Below are 23,535 nucleotides of genomic sequence, written 5' to 3'. Positions count from 1 at the left end.
AGTCAAAAATGCATTTAATACACCTAATCTACTGAACATCACAGCCGAGCCAAGCCTACTTTAAATGTGCTCAGAACACTTACACTAGCCTACAGATGGACAAAATCATCTAACACAAAAAACTGCTTTGTAATAAAGTACTGACTATCTCATGTAATTTAGTGAATACTGTTCTACAAATGCACAAGTGAATGGTTGTCTGGGTGCAGCGTGGTTGGAAGCGTATTGGACTGGGAGCTGGCATTTCATCAAGAGAGAAAGAGAGGTGCCCTCTATATGAGGTTGGGGAGCGGCAGAGTCGGCCTTTTCCGCCCGCTCCCCCCTCCCCCGAGCGCCGCTCCGGCTGCACCACGCTCGCTCTGAGCTCCATGCTCCTAAGCTAGTGCCACCGTTGTCTCCCTCCAGTCGCCATCATGATCATCTACCGGGATCTCATCAGCCATGATGAGATGTTCTCTGACATCTACAAGATCCGGGAGGTCGCGGACGGGCTGTGTCTGGAGGTGGAGGGGAAGATGGTCAGTAGGACAGGGGGTAACATTGATGACTCGCTCATTGGTGGAAATGTCTCCGCTGAAGGCCCCGAGGGCGAAGGTACCGAAAGCACAGTAATCACTGGTGTGGATATTGTCATGAACCATCACTTGCAGGAAACCAGCTTCACAAAAGAAGCCTACAAGAAGTACATCAAAGATTACATGAAGTCAATCAAAGGGAAGCTTGAAGAACAGAGACCAGAAAGAGGAAAACCTTTTATGACAGGGGCTGCAGAACGAATCAAGAATATCCTTGCTAATTTCAAAAACTATCAGTTCTTTATTGGTGAAAACATGAATCCAGATGGCATGGTTGCTCTGCTGGATTACCGTGAGGATGGTGTGACCCCATATATAATTTTCTTTAAGGATGGCCTAGAAATGGAAAAATGTTAACAAATTTGGCTGTTTGGATCTATCACCTGCTCGCCATAACTGGCTGGCTGCTGCTTTTCATCCACACAACACCAGGACTTAGATGAATGGGACTGATGTCATCTGGAGTTCTTCGTTTTGATGTTGATTTGTTTGGAGCGGAGGGATTGTTTTTGAGGAAAAAAAAAAAAACGTGTCATGTAGGTTGTCTAAAAATAAAATGCATTTAAACTCAAAAAAAAAAAAAAGAGAGAGAGAGAAAGAGAGAGAGGGAGAATCGTGCCCATATGGCTAGCCCAGGAAAAGTTCAAAATTCAAAACTCGAAGCATGGTTTCCACTGAACGAGTATTGCTTTCATACCATCGTAAAGTCAGGGACTGTCTGTACAAATTCTGGTGAGCAGCAATACTTGGGAACCATTGATCTAGTAGTCTTATCCTTTAATCCCAACAGAAAAAGTATGGAAATATGTGGTTCACAAGAGTGGACATGAAGGGCAGGATTGTAAAGCCTAAATGTCAGAACTCCATTCTTTACACGTTCTCACTACAGTGGCCACAACAAAAGGGCCATCTAGAATATTTAAGTCCAAACAGAAACATTAGGAATGGTATCATACAAGTGACTGTCACTTACAGCACCTATGTAAACCTACCGCTTTAGGCCTGATGGCAATAAAATGAAGCAGGAAATGGAGGCAATGGTCTCACTGATTTCAATTATAAAACAAAACAAAACAAATTATCTTTACCTGGATGTGCAGAAAATGGCCACACACACACACATATTCACACACCTAAAAGTTTCCAAGGTGATTTTTTTCCCCCTTAAAGTATTCAACTAATCATCACAATATACTTTTTATTTTCATCCCTAAAATATTTTGAGTACTAATGCCTGACACCATGAACATGAATAAAAGTAAGTGCCTGTCTTCAAGGCGATAGACACAGCCATAAACATAAGAACAGCAGTTTAAGTTTTAAAAACTTAAGTTTGGCTGAATTTTACAGATTCTACAGGCAATCAATCATAAGCCAGAAATGCTCATATTATAAATATGTTCTGGCATAACTGTCATATCAAGCTGGTAACCATCATATAAAGAACTAGAAGGAACAGTAATTTGAGAGCCTCAGGATAAGAGATGTGAGTTTGACTCTGCTACTTGACAATTTGTAGCAAGACTTTTCAGCCCTTAGGCAAGCCTTTAAGCCCTCTGAACCTATTTTTTTGAACAATGCATGTCTTATAAAGTTGTTGTGAAAATAAAATCAAATAATACAAATGTTAATGTACCATGGGTATTACGGACAATGCTTATAACTCTACTAGTAATAAAACATGTATTTCAAGTAGTTTAGAGATAAATTGCTAATAACCAACTACTTTCTCATCTGGCCCCCAATACATCTAGGAGGCTTTTGTTGTTACCAGTTACTACTATATGTGTAGCTTTTGTACACTGATATGTTTATAAATTGGTATATGATAAGCACATATATAAAAATAAATGTGTACATTATATAGCCATGAATATATTTAAATGTGTTTATATATGCATACACCTTTCAAAAGAGAAATACTGAAGAAACCAATCTAAGAGGCAAAATTTCATCTACTTTAGGGATAGACACTGGACAAAACCTCAGGGGACTATGTATTTTATTTTGTATTTCTGATTAAACAATGATGAGAATGACAGAAGAGTTATAGGAATGCTCACCTTCATGCTACAGACAAACATGTAACTGCATGCTAAGTCTTATTATTCTATGGGGACGTGAGTAATGCTTTAATGCAAAATTCCAGTTAAATGACTGTAGTAGACTAATCATTAATTCTAAAACATGATTCTGACAAAAGCATACCTATCTCATACGTCTCCCCAATGTATATATTAGCTATAAGTAGCAGAAAACATAAGAATTGTAGTTACTAAAACTCTTCTCCTCTTACTTTTTACTCATACCATGTTAGTACATAAGGTTGGTTTATAAATAATAATTAACAATAAGGTCAATAAGAAACCTAAGTGTGTGTGTGTGTGTGTGTGTGTGTGTGTGTGTGTGTGTATCTATTATTATCATTAAAAAAATTTTTTTGGCAACAACACACAGCTTGTGGGATCTTAGTGCCCCAACAAGCGATCTAACCTGGGTCCATAGCAGTGAAAGTGCGTTTTAACCACTGGACTGTCAGTGAATTCCCAAATCTAAGTATATTTTAAACCAGAACCTTTCATGTTCTTTGAGGTGCCCAGGCAGGAAATTTTGAAATGCTCATGAGTTCTACTGGATACTAGTGCTAATTATTAATAATATATACTTAAAATTATGCCCTTTCATCCAAGTACCTCAAAGAGCTTTTAAAGCATTAATTTGTTATTTATCTCTGAGAGGCAGGCTGGTAGAAAGTTATTATAATCTCTATTTTATAGTCAAAGAAACTAGGGCATAGAGAGGTTAAATGACTTTGCTTGGGTCATATGGTGAAAAGAACTTTGGGACTCAAGATCATTGCTCTCATTTCTAGTTCAGTATATTATCCATTACATGGTTGGTCAATACACCTAAATGTAATTTTATTCTAGGAAAATTGAGAATAAATGTATTTGAATAATCTAAGAACTAAAGGTGAGAGTTCCTCATTTTTTGTGTTCAAAAAATCCTGCTATACAGGAATATAGAATAACAACTAATAATTAGTCTTTGGTTTGCCACTGTACCTATTATTTATAGGGCTTTTGCTATATGTGGCTTTCTGAAGCTTCTGCTCGAAAATGATCCATTCTATTTCTGACTGCTTTAAGCTAGGTTAGCATGGCTGTGAACAAACAAGAATCAGCTGAGACAGGCTGGCTAACGAGCTTGAGGTTGTCTTTCATTGCGTTCCCCTTGCTCACTCTTAAAGCTATCCTCCTCCTAGCTCTCCATTCAACAGGTATATCCTCAATCCTCCATCTGTGGCTAGTTTAACTAACCTGTCTTGTCAATGATTAAATTTTAAAAATTTTAATTAAGGTAACAATGATTTTATGATGCTATACTAGTTATACTTTTGTCATATTCAGTTTCTTGTAAGCCTAAACTTTACGGCCCTTAGAAGAAATATAGTCCTTAGAAGACCATTATGCATATATCACCACATGGGGATTTTTTTCAATGTAATATTTCAGCATTTTTCCCAAGAAAAATTAGGGAGAAAGGAGAAGTGGCTTTGAATCTGTGCTCAATAAAGTGAGACTGCAGTTGGCTCGGGTGTGGTAATACAAGCCTGTGGTGTTTGTAACTTCATATCCCATCCTACCCAGAGCTGTAGACCCACACAGCAACTGCCATTAGACACCACCATCGGTACATAAAACACGTCAGGTCCAAAATGGCACTCATTTTCTGCCCCAACCCCATCCCAATCCTTCCTTATTTCATTTGGTAAAATACACCTTTATCCTCCCCCAAAAGCAGAACATCAGTATTGTCACTTCCATTCTTTTATCCAGCAAGCACCTGCTTCCCAAGAATCTATCATCATAACTAGTTGACTTGGCATCCTGAACATTTTAGGAATCAATCTTCTTCGGATACTCACTGCCACTCACATTATGGTTATCCTTTCTCTTGATTTCTGTAATGGCTCCTTGTCTGCAAGCTCTCTGCTTACCCTGCCCCTCCCCTCAACTAACCTGTCCTCCACCAACAGCTTAAATTGTCAGTCTGTCCAGGGTCATTCCTCTATTCATGGCCTCACCACGGCATGAAAGACAGTTCATGTTTGACTCCTGACTGCTTCTTTAGCTTCATCTTTTTCAGCTGCCCAGCCTTGAACTTTTAAGTCCTGTAATTACTACTCAGACTTCTCAATAGTCTTTATTTGTTCCTTTGTTTCATGTCCTTTTTGTCAGGATCTCGATGTGCTGTAAAATCCCTTTTTGGTGCTGTAAAACCCCTGTTTATCTTGAAAATCTGACAGTTTTAGTAAACTCATCCATTCCTTTCTCTGTATACCTTGATATGCCATACTTCCAACCGTAATTATTTGCTTCCATTACTCTGGGCATCCCTTGAATGGACTGTGTCAAGCAATGAGTGTTGCTACTCAGGTGCGAGGTGGGGAGGGAAGAGGATAAGGGAATAAATGTCTAGAGTTAAGAGGGGAGCTGTTAACGCATGTTAGTCTAACGATCGATTTCGAACCTATGGAAGGATTAAATAAAGCAAACGATTTAGTGGAACTACTTCCAATTTAGGCTCCCAAATCACAGGATGGGGCCGCGGGATGATCTCAGTGCCACACCAGACATCAGACCCACTGTGTCGTAGTGGGTTCGAGAATCCTCAGAAAAGGATCCCCGACTATCCGCGGATGCGAGTCCTCCCGGGATCAGCTGTTAGACAGGAGGCCCAGGGCGGCCACCGAGACCCTCCAGCCAGGGCAGGCGACTGACCCGTCTCCAGGGATTCAGCCCGCGACGAGCCACGTCGCCGGTTCCACTCGGGAAAATCCCGGCCACAGGACGGAGTGGCCTAGGACGCCCCGGGAGAAGAGGCCGCCCCCTGGAAGCAAGATGGCGGCTTCCGCTCTCCCCCTCCTTCCCCAAGAACCCCCTCCTGGTCCCCAGAAGAGAAACAAGGACGTCGTGGCGCCGGCGCCGAGATCCGGGAAACTCTGCGAGGCCCGCGGCCCCTCCCGGGCCCCGGGGAGGTGACTTCACCTCGCCGGGCGCAGAGACCGGGGGTGGGGTCGCCCGAGAGGCAATGCAGCCCGCCCTCAGCGCGCGGAGGGTGGACACCAGCAGGCCCGCTCCCTCCGGCCATTGTTCTCCAGCCCCGGCCCCCACATCCTCCTCTCAGCCCGCGGACAGGAAGTTGCTTCCCCTCAGACTCCGCCCCGCTCCCAGCGCCCCGGAAGTGATCTGCGGCTGCTGCTGCAGAGCGGCCAGCAGGAGGGTGGATCTCCAGAGAGCGGGGCGCCCCGAGCCCTCCTCCGCCTCCTCCTGCCGCCCAGACTCCACCGCCTCTTGTCGGAGTCCTCCTTCTGCCGCTCCCGGCGCGGAGCCTCCTGGACGACAAGGGCCGAGCACTCTCCAGCTGGAGCCAGCTCAGCCGCGGCTTCCGGAGCCCGCGGGGCGGTGAACCGGCTTGCGGTGCAGGTGAGCTATGCCCGCCCGGGCTGCCCGGGGAGGGGCTGGGGCCGCCGGGGCGGCGGCGGGGGTGTGTCTGGGCGGCGGCGGGCCGAGGCCCAGGCGCCGGGCCCGGACGCCGAAATTGCACCTCCTGCGTGCTCCCCGGGAACCAGCTGCGGGACGAGCCCGGGCTGGAATCCGGGGCGCCGGGTTCGCCGCTGTGCGAGCGAGTGCACTCCCGAGAGCGGACAGTTGCGGCGAGGTCTCCCGACCCCGGCACCCCGTCGAGCTGGCCTCGTCGGAAGGTCACCCCGCATCTCTGTCCCGCCGTGCCGAGGTCCCCGCCTGGGCGGTGCCCGCAACCTGGGGGGACCGGTCGCCGCAGTCCCCGCGCCTCACTCCGCCCCTCTCCCCTCCTTTCCTTTCTTTCACTCCTTGTCTGTGTGCGAGCAGTTGCTTTTTAAGCGTCTCGGGTAGGGTTTTGTGCCAGTTAAAGGAATAGCTGTTTCAGGTGGAAGTCATTAGATGGTCCGCACTGAACTGAATAGCCGGCCCTGGGCTCTTGCACAGGTTTAGCCAATAATCGGGAATCAAGCCTCTGAAACGCGGACGAGAATATGGATATTTTGAGTGAGGGAGGTGTTTCTTCCGTGGTTCGTTCCTGAAGGTTTTCCAGAAGTGGAAGATGTGATTTGTGTGCTTTAGGCAAGGGATATGTGTGTAAGTGGGCGGGGGTGACGGCGCAGAGAGGTGGCAGTGTTGTTTCAAGGTTTAGGGAGAATTAGGGAGTTGACTGGCCTTTTCTCGGAAACCTGAATGTTCAGACTTGCGAGAGCTCATCCAAGTGTCATTGAGGTTGTATGAGAACTACAGGGCCACGCCCTGCCTGTCAAGCTGAAAAGCACCTAATTTACGAATTGTGTTTGGGGGCCGCGGGGAGGGGGACGGGGCGGGAGAGCATTATAAAATATGTGTCATGAGTTAATTCTTGTCCTGGAAGTAAATTACAAGTTTAATCATGCTTCGAAAAGTATATACTAAATGTCGTTAGTGAACTCAGTTTTCACCAAAGGTATTCCTTTTAGCTTATGTTTACTAATGTATTTAAATATGTCTTATTCGCTTATGTTTCTGTCTCTATTAATGCAATATTATTATAAAATGACTCCTGTGACTCTGAAAACATTATTTTTAGATTACAGATTTCTTCAGGGCAGGAGCCATGTCTTACTCATCCCTGTGTTTCCATGCGATGTGGCCAGAACATAGAAGTTATTTACACAGCTCTTCAGTGAATGAATGAATGTGTAGGTGATCTCACAGTTGCCTTCCAGTAGTCATTTATTTGGGGGGGGGGTGGGAGGGCTAAGGTTTTTTTGTTTGTGTTTTTGTTTCAGTTTGGATGCAGATTTTGCTTTGTCTTTCTGTTCTTTAGCACGGTCAAAGGACAAATCAAGAAGAATCCTTTGCCATCCTTCCAAAAGTATCCTCCCCTGAAAGATTAAAATTATATTTGGGGTATTGTGATTGGGCATTATAATAACTTATATTCCAGTGTTAAATGTTTACTACTTGAGCTTTTTTGCCCAGGGTTATCAAGAAGAGATTTCCTGGTGATGGGAAGTTTGTGTTTGGAGTTGATAACCATACCCTATCTTAATCAAATAGGGGAAATTGGGAGTTACCACTGTTGAGATAACGTGGTACATTGCAGAATTGCTTATAGTGGCTCATTTTTTTCCACGGGTACATGAAGTCCTTTGACATCCTCTTATGACCTTGACGCGATTTACCAGTAGCCACTTTAACACTTTTTTCCAGAGATCCAGGTGCTGTTCTCCAGTGTGTCTGCTGAGTGTGCAGTCATCTGTATCAATTATTTTGAAGTAATTCTTCATACAACACTTTCTTTGCAGTTAATTCTTCATACAACTCTTTTTCAGGGAAAAGGGGCTAATTACAGGAAAGAAACTTGTCTACCATTTGTGTGGGGAGATAATTTTTGTCTATAGATGGTTGGGTTATTTTCACTGTAGTGAGGTTCAAATAAAAAAGTGCTGATATCTTCTTTCGTCTCCGAATGTCTGGTCCTACACTGGTTTTCCAAGCTCAGCTTCTACAGAACATAGATAAATGTACCAGTATCACTTCTTGTGTATGTATGTGTCAGTGTAATATGCATTTGTACATGGGTTGCGAAGACAATCACTTTTAAAATACTGGAATAAGAGGCTGTGAATATTAATGGGGAAAAAAGATGATGATTTTGAGGAAGTAGGGAGACAGTTCATGGTTTTCACTGTTTTATAAAATGTTTTAATTTTAGACACTAGGGAGAGTAAAGCCTGTAATTTCTTATCTCAGTGACGTAACCACTATACAGAGGTCAGATTTCCCTTATTTCAACAACTCTCTTGGTAATAACAGTCCTCCTACATTGATTTCCTGCCAAGCACTGTGATAAGAGCTTATAATTTTTAATCTCCACACTACTGCTGCAAAATAGGTAGTTTTTCCATACTTTACTAAGGCTAAGGGAAGTTATTTGCTGGAAGCTGGGCCACTAGTACGTAATAGGGTCTGGATTTTAAAGTAACAATTTCTGAGAACATTGGCTATTGCAATTAATCCTAAAAGACTGAGAAAAGAATTCGATTCTGATTGAGCTGAGCTTTAAGAAAGCAAAGATACTGATCTCGTCAGTACTCTTGGCCATCACATGGGGCCTGGGGTAACCAGTGACCCTGGCCAGGTGGCCTCAGATAGCAGCCAGTCTTCTGGTTATGACCTTCCTTCCACATGTTATAACCTTCTGCGTGTGCCACGATGAAAAAATGGATGGGCATTGTTCATATAAGTGTCCTGGGAGAGTAGAGTATAAGGAACTCAACTTTGGTGTTTGATTATTACTTTTTACCTTTCAAGTCCCTGAATAGTCCCTATTTGAGAGGACTGTTGGAGACCTGTTTGTAGTGACTTTTCCTGCAATCTTGTTTTTTTAGTTCTTCTTGGACTGAAGGACATGGGGGAGAGGTTGTGGGAGAGTGGAAAAAAAGCAGAGGTGTAGACATGGGTCTGTTTTTACCATTTCAGACCATATATTATTTTCTCTTTGGGTTTAGTATGGAGGCTTAAAGGTGGCAGAATTCTTGTAAGGGTCTAACTCCTCTTCGGTGCCAGTAGAATTCTCTTCACTCTTCCCAAGGCTGTGCACTTTTTTTAAAAAAAAAAAATGCCCTTTTCAATGGGCCTAATTCTAAGGATGTGTTCATCTCTTGGTTTAAAAAAGAAGTGTAGAGCTCAAGTTAAAAATAGCTTATTCTCCAGCCCCTATTAGTAACAGTTATTCTTTGTGTTTTTCTGTTTGTTTGTTTTTTAGCTCTAAAACACCTTTCTTACTACCCTATTGCACTCATAACGATTTGGTTACAATATAGAAAAAATTCAGTTAAAGCTCTGTGAGTTCTTAAAAGATGTTTGAGTAAATTTTAGAAGAGAATTTGCATCTTTGATTTAATTATACCTGAAGGTGAAAACTTATTCCTCGACATCAAGAGGGCATTCTGTACAAGCCAAGAAGCAAGCTTCCAGAAAACATGTTAGTATTCTTAGAGGCCCTCACAGCTAGAGGCCTGTATTAGGTTCAGTAGACAGACGTAACGCTTGACACACATAATCTCCTTGAAGTCTGGGATCTAATTTCATCGCAGAATTCACTTATTGAAACTAAATATCAGGGTTTGTCAATGTCATCTTGGAGAATAAAACACAGCAAGATTATGAAACGACTTCTACTCCCAGACACATTGTGAAGGTGGGGCAAAGATCCCCAGTTTCCACAAAGATCATGACCGTAGTCTTCGAAGCCACGGAATCTGTTGCTTTCTTTTGCGGTTGAGAAGCTAGCATAGTAATCCATTGAAAATGAGGTTGCCCCACTACTGAGTAATTGCAGACGCTTTAGTTCAGCTGCCCTGTCTAGATCTATTCTGGATTATTGTAGCAGCTTTTTAGCCTCTGGTTGGGTCCCCCCCACCCAATCTTTTTTCCACACTTGGTTAGAGTATTCACGATACTCCCCTGCTTAAAACCCTTTCACAGCTCCTTCTTGCTAATTAATACAATCCAAATTCCTTTTATTTTATTTTATTTTATTTATTTTTATTTATTTATTTTTTTTGCGGTACGCGGGCCTCTCACTGTTGTGGTCTCTCCCGTTGCGGAGCACAGGCTCCGGACACGCAGGCTCAGCGGCCATGGCTCACGGGCCCAGCCGCTCTGCGGCATGTGGGATCTTCCCGGACCAGGGCACGAACCCGTGTCCCCTGTATCGGCTGGTGGACTCTCAACCACTGCGCCACCAGGGAAGCCCCAAATTCCTTTTATTCTTAATTTCATATATAAAAAAAACTTTTAAGGTCTGCTCCTTACCTAACTCTGTAGCCTCATTTCTTTTTTTCCAGGGTCTTCAGTTCCAGCAATCCAGGCTTCTGGAATGCTAGCGTTTTTTCAGTCCCTCATTTCCTCTTCCTGTGATTTTTAACCACTCCTCCTTCCCCCAGCCTAATATACCCCTACTTGCCCTTCAGAACTCACTTTAGCTTATAACTCTTCAAAAATTGTATCTTGATTTGATTTTTTCTCTCAACTCCATCCTTTCAAAAAAACAAAACAAAACAACAACAACAAAAAACAACTTTCAAGACTGGGCTAGGGTTTCCCTGGTGGCGTAGTGGTTAAGAATCCGCCTGCCAGTGCAGGGGACACGGGTTCGAGCCCTGGTCCAGGAAGATCCCACATGCCGCGGAGCAGCTAAGCCTGTGTGCCACAACTACTGAGCCTGCGGTCTAGAGCCCCCGAGCCACAACTGCTGAGCCCGTGTGCCACAACTGCTGAGCCTGTGAGCCACAACTACTGAGCCCACATGCCACAACTACTGAGCCTATGTGCCTAGAGCCCGTGCTCCGCAACAAGAGAAGCCTCTACAATGAGAAGCCCGTGCACCCCAATGAAGAGTAGTCCCCGCTCGCTGCAGCTAGAGAAAGCCCGCGTGCAGCAACGAAGACCCAACGCAGCCAAAAATAAATAAATAAAATAAATTAAAAAAAAAAACTGAGCTAGTTGCTCCCCTTGCGAGCTGCCATAAAATCTGTGATAGCACTTACTACTATGGACAGTTACTTCATTAGCCTATTGTAAATTTTGTTGACCACAGTCTGTAGTAACCGCGTATCTCCAGGTATACATGCCCTCTTAAAAGTCTTCACAGGACTTTATCAGAAGTTCCCAAACTTTCTCAGTTCATTACATCCTTATTATATCAGTAATTTTTTCACAGCATCCCTAGGTTAGGAGAAACATCTGATGGTTTAATTTATTAGTTTAGGTCCAAACAACTTAATAAGTATTTATGTACTGACAATTTAGTAACTATTTGAAAAAAGTAATACACAAATTGAGTAACTTTAATTTTTAACTACATAGTACTCCACGGTTTATTCAACCATTTCTCCTGTATTTGGACACTTAAGTAATACCCAGTATTTTTCAATTACAAGTGGTGTTGTAATGCAAATCTTTGTTTCTTTGTATTGTTGGAAGTATACCTTCAGGATAAACGTATATATAAGATTTGTTAGATTTGCCAAATTTCTCTTCCTGTGGGGCTGTACTATTTTGAATTCCCACCAGTGGTGTATGAGTGCTGCAGCTTCAGCAGCAGAGCATGTTGCCAAGCTGCTGAATTTCTGCTAATCTAATAGGTGAGAAATTGTATCTCAGCCTAGTTTTAATTTGTATTTCTCTTATCACAAGTGAATTGAACATTTTTTTCATATGTTTCAGGGCCATTTTTTACATTTTTTAAAGTGTTCATGTTATTTGCTCACTTTCTAAATAAATTTTGGTCTTTTCCTCTCAGAGTTTAAAAGTTCTTTATATTTAAGAATATTAGTCATTTAACTTTGATATATATTGCAAATACTTTGCCCAGTTATCTTTTGGCATTGATTGTGGTGTGTGTTTTTTTGACTTGCGAAAGTTTGTTTCTGTGTAGTCAAGTATATTAATCTTAAGTTTATTGCATCTGGATTTTTAGTCATAGAGAGCCTTTCACTTCCCACAGGTTATAGAGGAATTCAGCCATGCTTTCTTCTAGTACTAATACAGTTTCATTTATAATATAGAGCACATTCAGTCCTCTGATCCATTTGGAGTACATTTCTATATATGGTGTGAATGGGGCTAATTTTATGTTTTCCACGTGGCTGTCCAGTTGTCCTGATACCATTCAATTAAAAAAAAATCTTGGCCCCCTTTATCATATACTAGATTTCTATATGTAGTTGGGTATGTTTTATACTTTTGGATGGTCTGACTATTCATGTACCAGTACTACACTGTTCTAATCATAGAGACTTTGTATATGATTTAATATCTGGTAGTGCTAGTTCCCCATTATTGCTCCTGTTCTTCAGTATTTTCCGTACTAGTCTTGCGTGTTTCATTTTTCCGTATGAACTCTAGCATCAGTTTGTCCAAGTCCATTAGAAAGCTCACTATTATTTTTATTGAGGTCACATTAAACTTACTGTATAACCTAGAACTGATCTCTTGATGGTGTTAGAACATCTTAATCTAGAACAAGCGATGTCTTTTCATTTTCTTAAATCTACTTTGTCTCTGCAGAATGGTTTATATTTACTTCATATAAGTTTTGAACATTTCTTGTTTATTCCTATGTATTTTGTGTTTTATCTTTTGTTGTTACTATTATAAATAGAATTTTCTTATTAGTTATATTTACCAACTGATTATTCATGTATATGAACATTGCTAATTTCTGCATGTTTTTTAAAAAATATTTATTTATTTATTTATTTTTGGCTGCATTGAGTCTTCTTTGCTGTGCATGGGCTTTCTCTAGTGGTGGTGTTGAGCAGGGGCTACTCTTCATTGCAGTGTGCGGGTTTCTCACTGAGGTGGCTTCTCTTGTTGCAGAGCTCTAGGCATGCGGGCTTCAGTAGTTGTGGTGCATGAGCTCAGTAGTTGTGGCTCGCGGGCTCTAGAGAGCAGGCTCAGTAGTTGTGGTGCATGGGCTTAGTTGCCCTGCGGCATGTGAGATCTTCCCGGACCAGGGCTCGAACCCATGTCCCCTGCATTGGTAGGTGGACTCTTAACCACTGCGCCACCAGGGATGTCCCCCTTGCTGAATTATTGTTATTGTTTAAGTACTTTTATTATTTCAGTACTTTTATCATTGCTTCTCTGTGGCCCAGATATACAGTTATGTCACCTGTAAATAGAGATTTTATCGTCTTCTTTTCCAGTGTTTTTACATCTGTTTGTCTTATCTAATTGCATGGATTACTATCTCCAGAACAATGTTAAATAGTAATATAACAGTATCTTTAATAGAAATGCTGATTGTTTTATTGTATTATCTTCTCTGTGGATATACATTGTACTAGATATTAATTTAACTGGGGAAATACCTTTCAAAGACTGAAGTCCGGGCTTCCCTGGTGGCGCAGTGGTTGAGAGTCCGCCTGTCAATGCAGGGGACACGGATTCGTGCCCCGGTCCGGGAAGATCCCACATGCCGCGGAGCGGCTGGGCCCATGAGCCATGGACGCTGAGCCTGCGCGTCCGGGCCTGTGCTCCGCAACGGGAGAGGCCACAACAGTGAGAGGCCCGCGTACCGCAAAAAAAAAAAAAAAAAAAGACTGAAGTCCTTCACTATTTCTGTAAGAGATAGATATGGTAAGCGGCAGGAAGGTTGAATTTCCTAGTGGGCAGCAGCAAAGTATTGATATAATGATAATCAAGATAGGGTATTGATCTGTAGTTTCCCAGTTCATACAACCATTCCTGAATTTTGTTCCTGCCTCTCCCAAACTTCACTATAATCTTTACTCAGCCAGACGTGGGTGCCTCGGGGTGACCTCCATTTCTTCTCTAGGCTAAAGCAGCCATAGGTCTATGAAAATCTGTTTCCTTCTAGGCTTTCATAGTCTTTAAGTGGTTTCTGTGCTTTGCAGATGAATTAGGCTCACCTTGTATTGATGCGATCATGGCTTGAGTCCTTGTGTCTGTAGGTCACATAGCAAGTCAGGCTTGTAATTAGATGAGTTTATCGATGGGGTGGCCCGTGGTACACAGTTATGGGATAGTTCTAGACAAGTTTGTAGGGCCTCGGTCCATCTGGCCTTGAGGCAGTTCTTTCTCCAGAATTCATTTATAAAGATTTAGTCCTCTGGCTGGTGGTATATGTTGGTGTGAAATCACCTGTAGCCCAGCATCCTGCACACATTCCCTCCACACGGCAATTACACACACTCACCTGTGCTCAGTCTCCCATGTTCTGCAGAGTATTTTCATTTCACTGCCATCTAATTCACCCAGAAAGTTCAAGTAGCATATTTTCTGTAGATTCTTATAATATCAAGGTTATCTAGGTCCATTTTGTAAATTCCTAGTCCACATCCCGTTTTCTGTCTCATTCATTCTAAATATTTCCTTTCCCAGGAGTGCTGGGTGGTATGATATGTATTAATTTCTTGTCCCTTATGCCAAGGAGCTCCTCCCCAGAAGTCCTACAACTCCCAGTCTATAACTATAGTCCCTCTTCATTGTCCCATGAATGCTGGTAGGTCTCTAGGTTGAGGAACTCTCACTCACCAGGTAGTACTCTTGGTCTGTGGCCAGTTGTTCATCTCCACTTTTCTTGGGACCCATGTTGCCTTTTTTTTTTTTTTTTTTTTTTTGGCGGTACGCGGGCCTCTCACCGCCGCGGCCTCTCCCGTTGCGGAGCACAGGCTCCGGATGCGCAGGCTCAGCGGCCATGGCTCACGGGCTCAGCCGCTCCGCGGCATGTGAGATCCTCCCGGACCGGGGCACGAACCCGTGTCCCCTGCATCGGCAGGCGGACTCTTAACCACTGCGCCACCAGGGAAGCCCCCGTGTTGCCTCTTTCTAACTGGGTCTTGGCCCACAGTTCAGTCTTTGGCGGGTGGTAGTTGGGGACTCTCCTGCCTTGAAGATCCTCAGGTCTCACCCTCTGCTACATGCTGCCACCCTGATGTCTGGGCTTGCAGGAGGCTGATCTTTTCTGTTGCCTCTTTTTTGCCTTACTTCTCCTACCCCTTTTTAGTCTGAGGACGTTTTGTCTTCCTTCATCTTTATCCCGAAGACATTTTGTCTGTGACAGAAAATCCCTATCCCCCGAGGTCTTAAGTTTCTAGACACCAACCATAGTCTCTTAGTGCTTGGATTATCGGTAACTTTCCCACTACCCTTTTAATCTCTAAGATCTCCCTATTTCATATGGCTGTACACTACACCTAAGATAATTCTCTATGTCTGTTACTTCATTGATTCTTATTTGCTGATTGTGGCTTTTAGTAGCTTTCTTGATCCCTCAGAATAAAATAAAACTTGATCATTTGCTCTGCCTATCTCTCCTTGTCCTTGCTTTGGCCCAGATCATTAACCCATTCTTGTTTTTGTGTTTTGTTTTGTTAAAGTTTATGTTTTTTTGGTTGCAACTATTTGAACTTTTTGTAGATTCATTAGTCATTTATATTTTTTATTCTGTGAGTTGTCTTTTTATGTCCTTTGCTTATTTGTGGGGTGGTGAGGAGGCTGGATTTTCTTTTTTTTTTTTGCCGTACGCGGGCCTCTCACTGTTGTGGCCTCTCCCGTTGCGGAGCACAGGCTCCGGACGCGCAGGCTCAGCGGCCATGGCTCATGGGCCCAGCCGCTCCGCGGCATGTGGGATCTTCCCGGACCGGGGCACGAACCCATGTCCCCTGCATTGGCAGGCGGACTCTCAACCACTGCACCACCAGGGAAGCCCCTCTGGATTTTTTTTTGAAATGACAGATTTGTTGAGATATAATTCACATACCATAAAATTTACTTTTAAAGTGTATTAATTCAGTGGTTCTTAGTATAGTTGCAGAGTTGTGCAACCATCACCTCTATCTAGTTTGAGAACGTTTTCATTACCCCCAAAAGAAACCCATGCTCATTAACCATCACTCCTGATTCCCTCCACCCCCCAGCCCCAGACAGCTATAAATCTACTTCCCATCTGTGGAGATTTGCCCATTCTGGTCATTCCTGGATACCACAAACAGATCATACAATATGTGGTCTTCTGTTTCTGGCTTCTTTCATTTAACATAATGCTTCAAGGTTCATCCATGTTCTAGCATATGTCAGTTCTTCATTCCTTCTCATGGCTGAATAATGTTCCATTCAGTGGATATATCACATTTTGTTTATCCTTTCGTCAGTTGATGGACATTTGGATGTTTCTACTTTTTGGCTTATATTGGATAATGCTGCCATAAACGTTGATGTACATGTTTTTGCATGGACATGTGTTTTCATTCCTCTTGGGTATATATCTAGGAGTGAAATTACTAGGTCACATGATAACTCCATGTTTAACATTTTGATTAACTGCCAAACTGTTTTCTGAGGTACTTGTGCCATTTTACATCCCCACGGTCAGTTTACAGTTTCTCCACACCCTCACCAGTGTATGTTATTGTCCCTCTTTTTGATTATAGCTATCATAGTGGGTACAATTTCTGTCTTCTGCCATCTGCTAGAGTACTTTGTCTAAGCTGTCCTATGTACATCTTAGCATATCTTTTTTTCTTCTTAGATATTTTATTTCAAGGTCCAATTCCAAGAATGTTTTCTTTATTGTAAAAACTATAAATGTGACGTTTTGTTTGAACTTCCACGTGAACATTCCTTTTGATTCATAACAAGATTCCTGTTTTACATTAGTGTGTCTGATGAGTTTAAGCTGTTAAAACTATAAATTGCTCAAAGTACACTTGTTGGGCTTCGCTGGTGGCGCAGTGGTTAAGAATCCACTTGCCAATGAAGGGGACATGGGTTCGAGCCCTGGTCCGGGAAGATCCCACATACAGTGGAGCAACTTAAGCCCGTGTGGCACAACTACTGAGCCTGCGCTCTAGAACCTGGGAGCCACAACTACTGAGCCCACATGCCACAACTGAAGCCCGCGTACCTAGAGCCCACGCTCTGCAACAAGAGAAGCCACCACAATGAGAAGCCTGCGCACTGCAATGAAGAGTAGCCCCCGTTCGACGCAACTAGAGAAGGCCTGCACACAGCAGTGAAGACCCAACGCAGCCAAAAATAAAATAAATAAATTTATTTTTTTAAAAAGTACACTATTAAAGGGATTTCCCTGGTAGTCCAGTGGTTGACTCCACACTCCCACTGCAGGGGGCACGGGTTCGATCCCTGGTTGGGGAACTAGGATCACGGCCAAAAACAACAACTACAAAAGTACACTGTTAGAGTTAGCTGGGGGAAAGGGATAGTTGGGCAGTTTGGGATTGACATGTGCACACTGCTATATTTAAAATGGATAACCAACGAGAACCTACTGTATAGCACAGGGAACTCTGCTCAATATTATGTAACAACCTAAATGGGAAAAGAATTTGAAAAAGAATAGATACATGTATATGTAAAAACAAAAACAAAAAAACCCACCACCAGCAGCAAAAGTACACTGTTAACAAATTATGGCATAGTTAAGTAGTAAGACAAAGTGCCCAAGTTAGAGTAGTGAAAGAGAATTATTCATAATGAACACTGACAATGCTTTGAAGAATTGTTAGTGCAGTGTTGACTACAAAATTGAGGAAATCCAATTATAGACAAGAGTAACCAAATATGATGCTAGGTTTAATCTTTGTTTTATTCCTATTCTTACTAGGAAGTTACAAAATATAAATGAATAATTTTTTTTTTTTTTTTTTTTTTGGTGGTACGCGGGCCTCTCACTGTTGTGGCCTCTCCTCTTGTGGAGCACAGGCTCCGGATGCACAGGCTCAGAGGCCATGGCTCACGGGCCCAGCCGCTCCGCGGCATGTGGGATCTTCCCAGACCGGGGCACAAACCCGTGTCCCCTGTGTCGGCAGGCGGACTCTCAACCACTGCGCCACCAGGGAAGCCCATAAATGAATAAATTTTTTTAAATCAAAATTTAGCACTTTTGTGTATATGGTTTCATTTGATCTTTATATCAGCCAAGAGATATAGGTGGGAATGGGTGCTCTTTCAGGTGGGAAAATTTATTGACCTTCATTCAAAAATGCTTTCTCAGGCACTGCTATATAACTAAAGATTTCTGCACCAACTAATAACTATGTTGCTTTGTCTTAAATGACTACTTCAAAAAGTATTAGTTGGCAGTAACATTTCTAGAAAGCTCTAGTTTGCTGAGTCTGTGCACAATTATTTCATACTTTGAGTTTTCGTTTCTTCCCTCCATTATTTGCTGTGTATTAACAGTCATAGACCAAAGACATGACAGTCTTTAAATCCCAATTGTGTGCCTCTTTCTGAAATGTCCTGAGAACTACATTGGTGAGTCCTTTTACATTTGGTTACACTTTAAAATGAGTGTGCGCCATATAAAGATGTTCAACGTCACCAATTTTTAGGGAAATGCAAATCAAAACTGCAATTAGATATCACCTCACACACCCGTTAGAATGGCTGTTATCAAAAAGGCAAAGAAACAACAAGTGTTGTCGAGGTGTAGAGAAAGGGGCCCTCCTGCACTGTGGGTGGGAATGTAAGTTGGTGCAGCCGCTGTGGAGAAACGGTATGGAGGCTTCTTAAAAAGTCTAGAATAGAACTACCCTATGATCTAGCCATTGCACTTCAGGGTATTTATCCAAAGAAAGTGAAAACACTGATTTGAAAACACATACGCACCCCTGTGTTCATCACAGCCTTATTTATGAGAGTCAAGATTTGGAAACAGCCTTAGTGCCCATCAGCAGATGAATGGGTAAAGAAGATGTGGTATACACACACGCGCGCGCGCGCGCACACACACACACAACAGAATACTACTCAGCCATAAAAAAGATGAAATCTTGCCATTTGTGACAACATGGACCTTGAGGGTATTAATGCTAAGTGAAATTAAGTCAGAGAAAGATAAATACCTTTTGATTTTACTCATGTGGAATATAGAAAGAAAAAATGAAGAAACCAAACAATACATAGATACAGAGAACAGAGTAGTAGTTATCAGAGGGGAAGGGGCAGAGGGGAGGGCAAAATGGATAAAGGGGCTCAACTGTATGGTGACAGATAAAAAGTAAATTTTTGGTGAGCATATTGTAGGTACAGAAGTAGGAATATAAAGTTGTACACATGAAACTTATGTTGTAAACCAATATTTACCTCAATTAAAACATTTTTGAGACAATAAAAGGAGTGCTCTTTTCCCCGTAACTTTGTGTTTTGAAACATTTTTTAAAAATTGAAGTATAGTTGATTTACAATGTTTTAATTTCTGCTGTACAGCAAAGTGACTCAGTTATACATATATATATTCTTTTATATATATTTTTTTCCATTATGGTTTATCCCAGGACATTGACTATAGTTTCCTCTGCTATACAGTATGTCCTTGTTGCCTTGAAATGTTTCAAACCTACAAAAAACTTAAAAAGAGTATTATATCGAATGCCGGTAGTTACTAATCACCCTAAATTAACCAATTACCAATTATTGTTTTGCCATGTTTGCTTTATCTTTCTTTTTTTTTTTTTTATTGTTTATTACTTATTTTTGGCTGCATCAGGTCTTCGTTGCGGCGTGCAGGCTCTCTAGTTGCAGCGCGCGGGGCTCCCCGCAGCATGTGGGATCTTAGTTCCCAGACCAGGGATGAAACCCACCTCCCCTGCATTGGAAGGTGGATTCTTAACCATGGACCACCAGGGAAGTCCCTGCTTTAACTTTCTAAGTACAGATGCTTTTATTTCTCTGAGTTATTTGAAAGAAGGTTGGAGACATGAAACTTCACCTCTGTGTACCTGAGCTGACATCTTCTGAGAATGAAGACATTCTCCTGTATAACCATAATACTATTGTAACACCTAAGAAAATCAGCAATAGTTTCATAATATCATTTAATATCTAGTCCAAATTCAGATTTCATTAGTTGTCGCCTGTTGTCTTTAATAGCTGTTTTTTCCCCCAATCCAGGATCCAATCAAGGTTCATAATTTCTGCTTGCTTATTATGTCTTCTCTAGTCTCTTTTATTTCACTTTTTCTAATTAGCTTTTTTGAGGCATAATTTACATATCATAAAATTCACCCATTTTAGGTTTACAGTGATTTTTAGTAACTTTACTGACTTGTGTAAATCATTACCATAATCCAGTTTTAAAACATTTTCATCACTTCAGTATAAAATCTCTTATTCCCCTTCTTAGTTAATTCCCATTCCCATCCCCAGGCAGCCGTTAGTTTATATTCTGTCTCTATAGATTTCCCTTTTCTGGACATTGTGTATAAATAGAAATATACAATATGTATTCCTTTTGAGTTTCTTTTACTTAGCATAATATTTTTTGGTTATCGTGTTGTGGCATGTGTCAGTAGTTCTTTCCTTTCTATGGGTGGACAGTAGCCCCATATTCCATTCTATGGGTATACCACATTTTGCTTCTCCTTTTACAATTGATGGACATCTGGATTGCTTCCCCTTTTTGGTTATTATGAATAATCCTGTTATGAACATTCATGTGCAAGTCTTTGCATGGACGCATGTTTTCATTTCTCATGAGTATCATGGAGTGAAAGCTCCAGGTTTTATGGTAGATTTATGTGTAGTCTTTAAGAAACTGTCAAACTGTTTTCCTAAGTGGCTGTACGTTATTTTGCATTCCCAATGGCAGTGTTTGGGGATTTTCATTTCTCTGCATCTTTACCAGCAGTTGTTAGAGTCTTTTAAAAAAAAATTTATATCCATTCTGGTGGATATAAATAAGTATCTCGTGGTTTTAATTTGTATTTCTCTAATGAATAATAGTGTTGAGCACCTTTTCATGTGCTTATTAATAAGTCTTTGACTTGTTTTCTCTGGTGAAATGTCTACTGAAATCTTTTGCCCATCTTTTAAAAACTGGGTTATTTTTCTTCTCATTGAGTCATAAGAGTTCTTTGTGTGTTCTGGATACAAGTCAATGAGATGTGTGATTTGCAGAGATTTTCTCTCAGAGTGCTATATTTTTGGTAGTGATGTTAACCATGAGCTTTGCTTAATTTCTCTAATTTGCCCTATGGGGCTTTTTTGGAGGGTTGGAATAAAAGCTAAATCTTCTGTTGGTAATTCTTTCACATGTCTAGTACTGAAGTACTAGATTAATTAAAGACTAATTAATTAAAGACCGTGTAGTCACCTTCATCTTCATTCTGCAGTTAAGCAGTGAGAAGCTCTTCCTTTCTGAACCACAACAAGCAAATAGAGAACCTATAGGTATTAGGGTTCTTTCAATTATAGGAGTCAGAAATCCAGTCGAGGCTACCTTAAGTGAAACAGAAACGTGCTGGCTTTCTCTCCTTCCCCAGCTCTGCTGCTTTTTTTTAAAGTGGCAGACTGTTTGTGTGGTGGCCACTTTCATCTCCAGATTCATCAGAGCCAATCTTCCCCACTAGTTTAAGGAATAGAGTACTCTGGCCAGCCTGGGTCTCTTGTCCTGCTTTATAGTCGGGCCCTGATTTATAGTCCTGTTGTAATGCAGTAGGAGAGGGTGGTTCCCACTAGAAGAAGAAGTTTGGCAGACAAATCATATGTATGCCTCTTTAGGGGCACTGGGTCATTTTTTGCCCACTTTTATGAAATTAAACCAAAAGTAATAGATTAATATCTGGAGTGTTGAGGGGGAGATCACATTTGTTTTATGATTAATTTTAACTCTAAATTAGCCTAAAGGCTAGTAGCACTTTTCTTACCTAAACAAACTCAGGTGATATTTGGTTTAAGCTAAAACGTTCCACGTACCTCTTCCTCCCTCCCATGCAAGTGAGGGGAGGACCTACATTAACAATGGTAACAACTTGGTAATTTGGCCGATTTTTCTGTACTCCTCTTGAGCTTTCTTTTATGTAGTTTTCTTTAGCTCTGTGAGTGGGGGGTCATAGCCAACTGTCTTCGAGTTCCTACATCCCTGCAGATTGCTGAAACCCATTTTTATAACTAGTTTCCTTCCTCTCTTCTTTCATTTACTTGGATTCTCAAGCTCTGTCAGTGTCCATATGTTATATGATTCATCTTTGAAGTGATTTTTTTAAAAAGTAAGGCTAGTTCCCAGTTCCTTTTCATGACATCAAGTGTGTTTGGTGATGGTGACGATGCTATTGATGTAGTTGTGATTTTCCTGCACAAAAAAGAAAATACTTTTAATCACCTGGAGTGTTTCTAATCTAAACTCTTTGTAGACAGATACAACCGATATGTAAGTACTATTGTATAATTAAGTTGAACAAAGAACTTTGGATACTGCGTGGCTCTTGGGTTGCTTCCATACTCTTCCAGTATTCTTCAGGATTTATTTTTTAGTGTGAAAATTAAATGCAGAAACAAGAACTTCTGGTTTTGGACTATCTGTATAAAATGTATCATCTCATATAGAGTTAGAACGGGCCTTCAAAGGGCAGCTAATATATTCTTCCACCTTTCACAAAAATCCCCTCAAAACTACCTGGCCACTAGCCGTTGCTTAAAAACTTGTAGTGATAGTGTGGCAATCTGTGTTATTTTTGGATGTTTTAAATTAAAATTCCATCCTTCTTTTGAACTGAAGTCTATTATCCTGTGACTTCTCTTTATTCCTATTTTCTCTGGAGAAGCACTTATGCAAGCACAAATATGTTTTTGAGCCCTTGTTAAACAGTGCATCTGTTGACAGAATTAAGAATAGTCATTTTTACATATACCTTTCTTCAAATAATTGAAGATGGCAGTCAGACAACTCCCTTGCCAGCTTCCCCAGTGTCTGCCTGTTCGGACACGTCCTTCATGTCTTTAGTTAGTTCCCTAACCATCGTGGTCACAAGCTTCTAAAAATAATACAGTAACATTCACTTATTTGGAGGTCAAATTTTACAGCTTGAAATATGAAATGCACTTAAAGAGGGAGGAGGAAACGACTAGAATCTGTAGATTTCCTTCCGTGGCCAGGCCCTGACCCAAGCAATTTGATTCATTATTTCCATTTAATCATCCAAACACAACCCTATGAGGTAGAAGATGAGGAAACTTACGGCTACCCATTAAGAATAAGGAAGTAAAGCCCTCACATACATTTTTATATGAAAATTTAAACTATGTTTCACTTAGCCTAATAACAACATTCTTTAAATACTTAACAACTGATGGCAGGGGAAGTGAACCAGAATGTGCTAGTCAAGTTGTGATAAAACTTAACACGTCCGAGCTTCCCTGGTGGCGCAGTGGTTGAGAGTCTGCCTGCCGATGCAGGGGACACGGGTTCGTGCCCTGGTCCGGGAAGGTCCTACATGCCGCGGAGCGGCTGGGCCCGTGAGCTATGGCCGCTGAGCCTGTGCTCCGCAACGGGAGAGGCCGCAACAGTGGGAGGCCTGCGTACCGCCAAAAGATAAAATAAAATAAATTAC

At 41.7% G+C, this 23,535-nt stretch overlaps 2 protein-coding genes across 3 annotated transcripts in view; both read left to right on the top strand.

Annotated features, from left to right (window-relative positions):
• Positions 1 to 301: 301 nt before the first annotated feature.
• LOC307191781 (translationally-controlled tumor protein-like) lies at positions 302 to 1,101 on the top strand. Its single transcript, XM_079931971.1, has one exon. It carries the CDS (start codon positions 414 to 416, stop codon positions 930 to 932), a length of 519 nt encoding a protein of 172 aa, XP_079788097.1. The 5' UTR covers positions 302 to 413; the 3' UTR covers positions 933 to 1,101.
• A 4,711-nt stretch (positions 1,102 to 5,812) lies between these two features.
• RALA (RAS like proto-oncogene A) overlaps positions 5,813 to 23,535 on the top strand; it is a 77,143-nt gene continuing 59,420 nt past the window's right edge. For both annotated transcript variants that reach the window (XM_079932432.1, XM_079932431.1), the window contains exon 1: positions 5,813 to 6,064. The gene's annotated coding sequence lies outside the window, so the exon portion shown is untranslated. The remainder of the gene's footprint in view (positions 6,065 to 23,535) is intronic.

This window comes from Stenella coeruleoalba, assembly GCF_951394435.1.
Source record: "Stenella coeruleoalba genome assembly, chromosome: 9".
NCBI lineage: Eukaryota > Metazoa > Chordata > Mammalia > Artiodactyla > Delphinidae > Stenella > Stenella coeruleoalba.
Note: the sequence above shows the minus strand (reverse complement) of the source record. Positions and strands in the feature narration are given on the sequence as shown.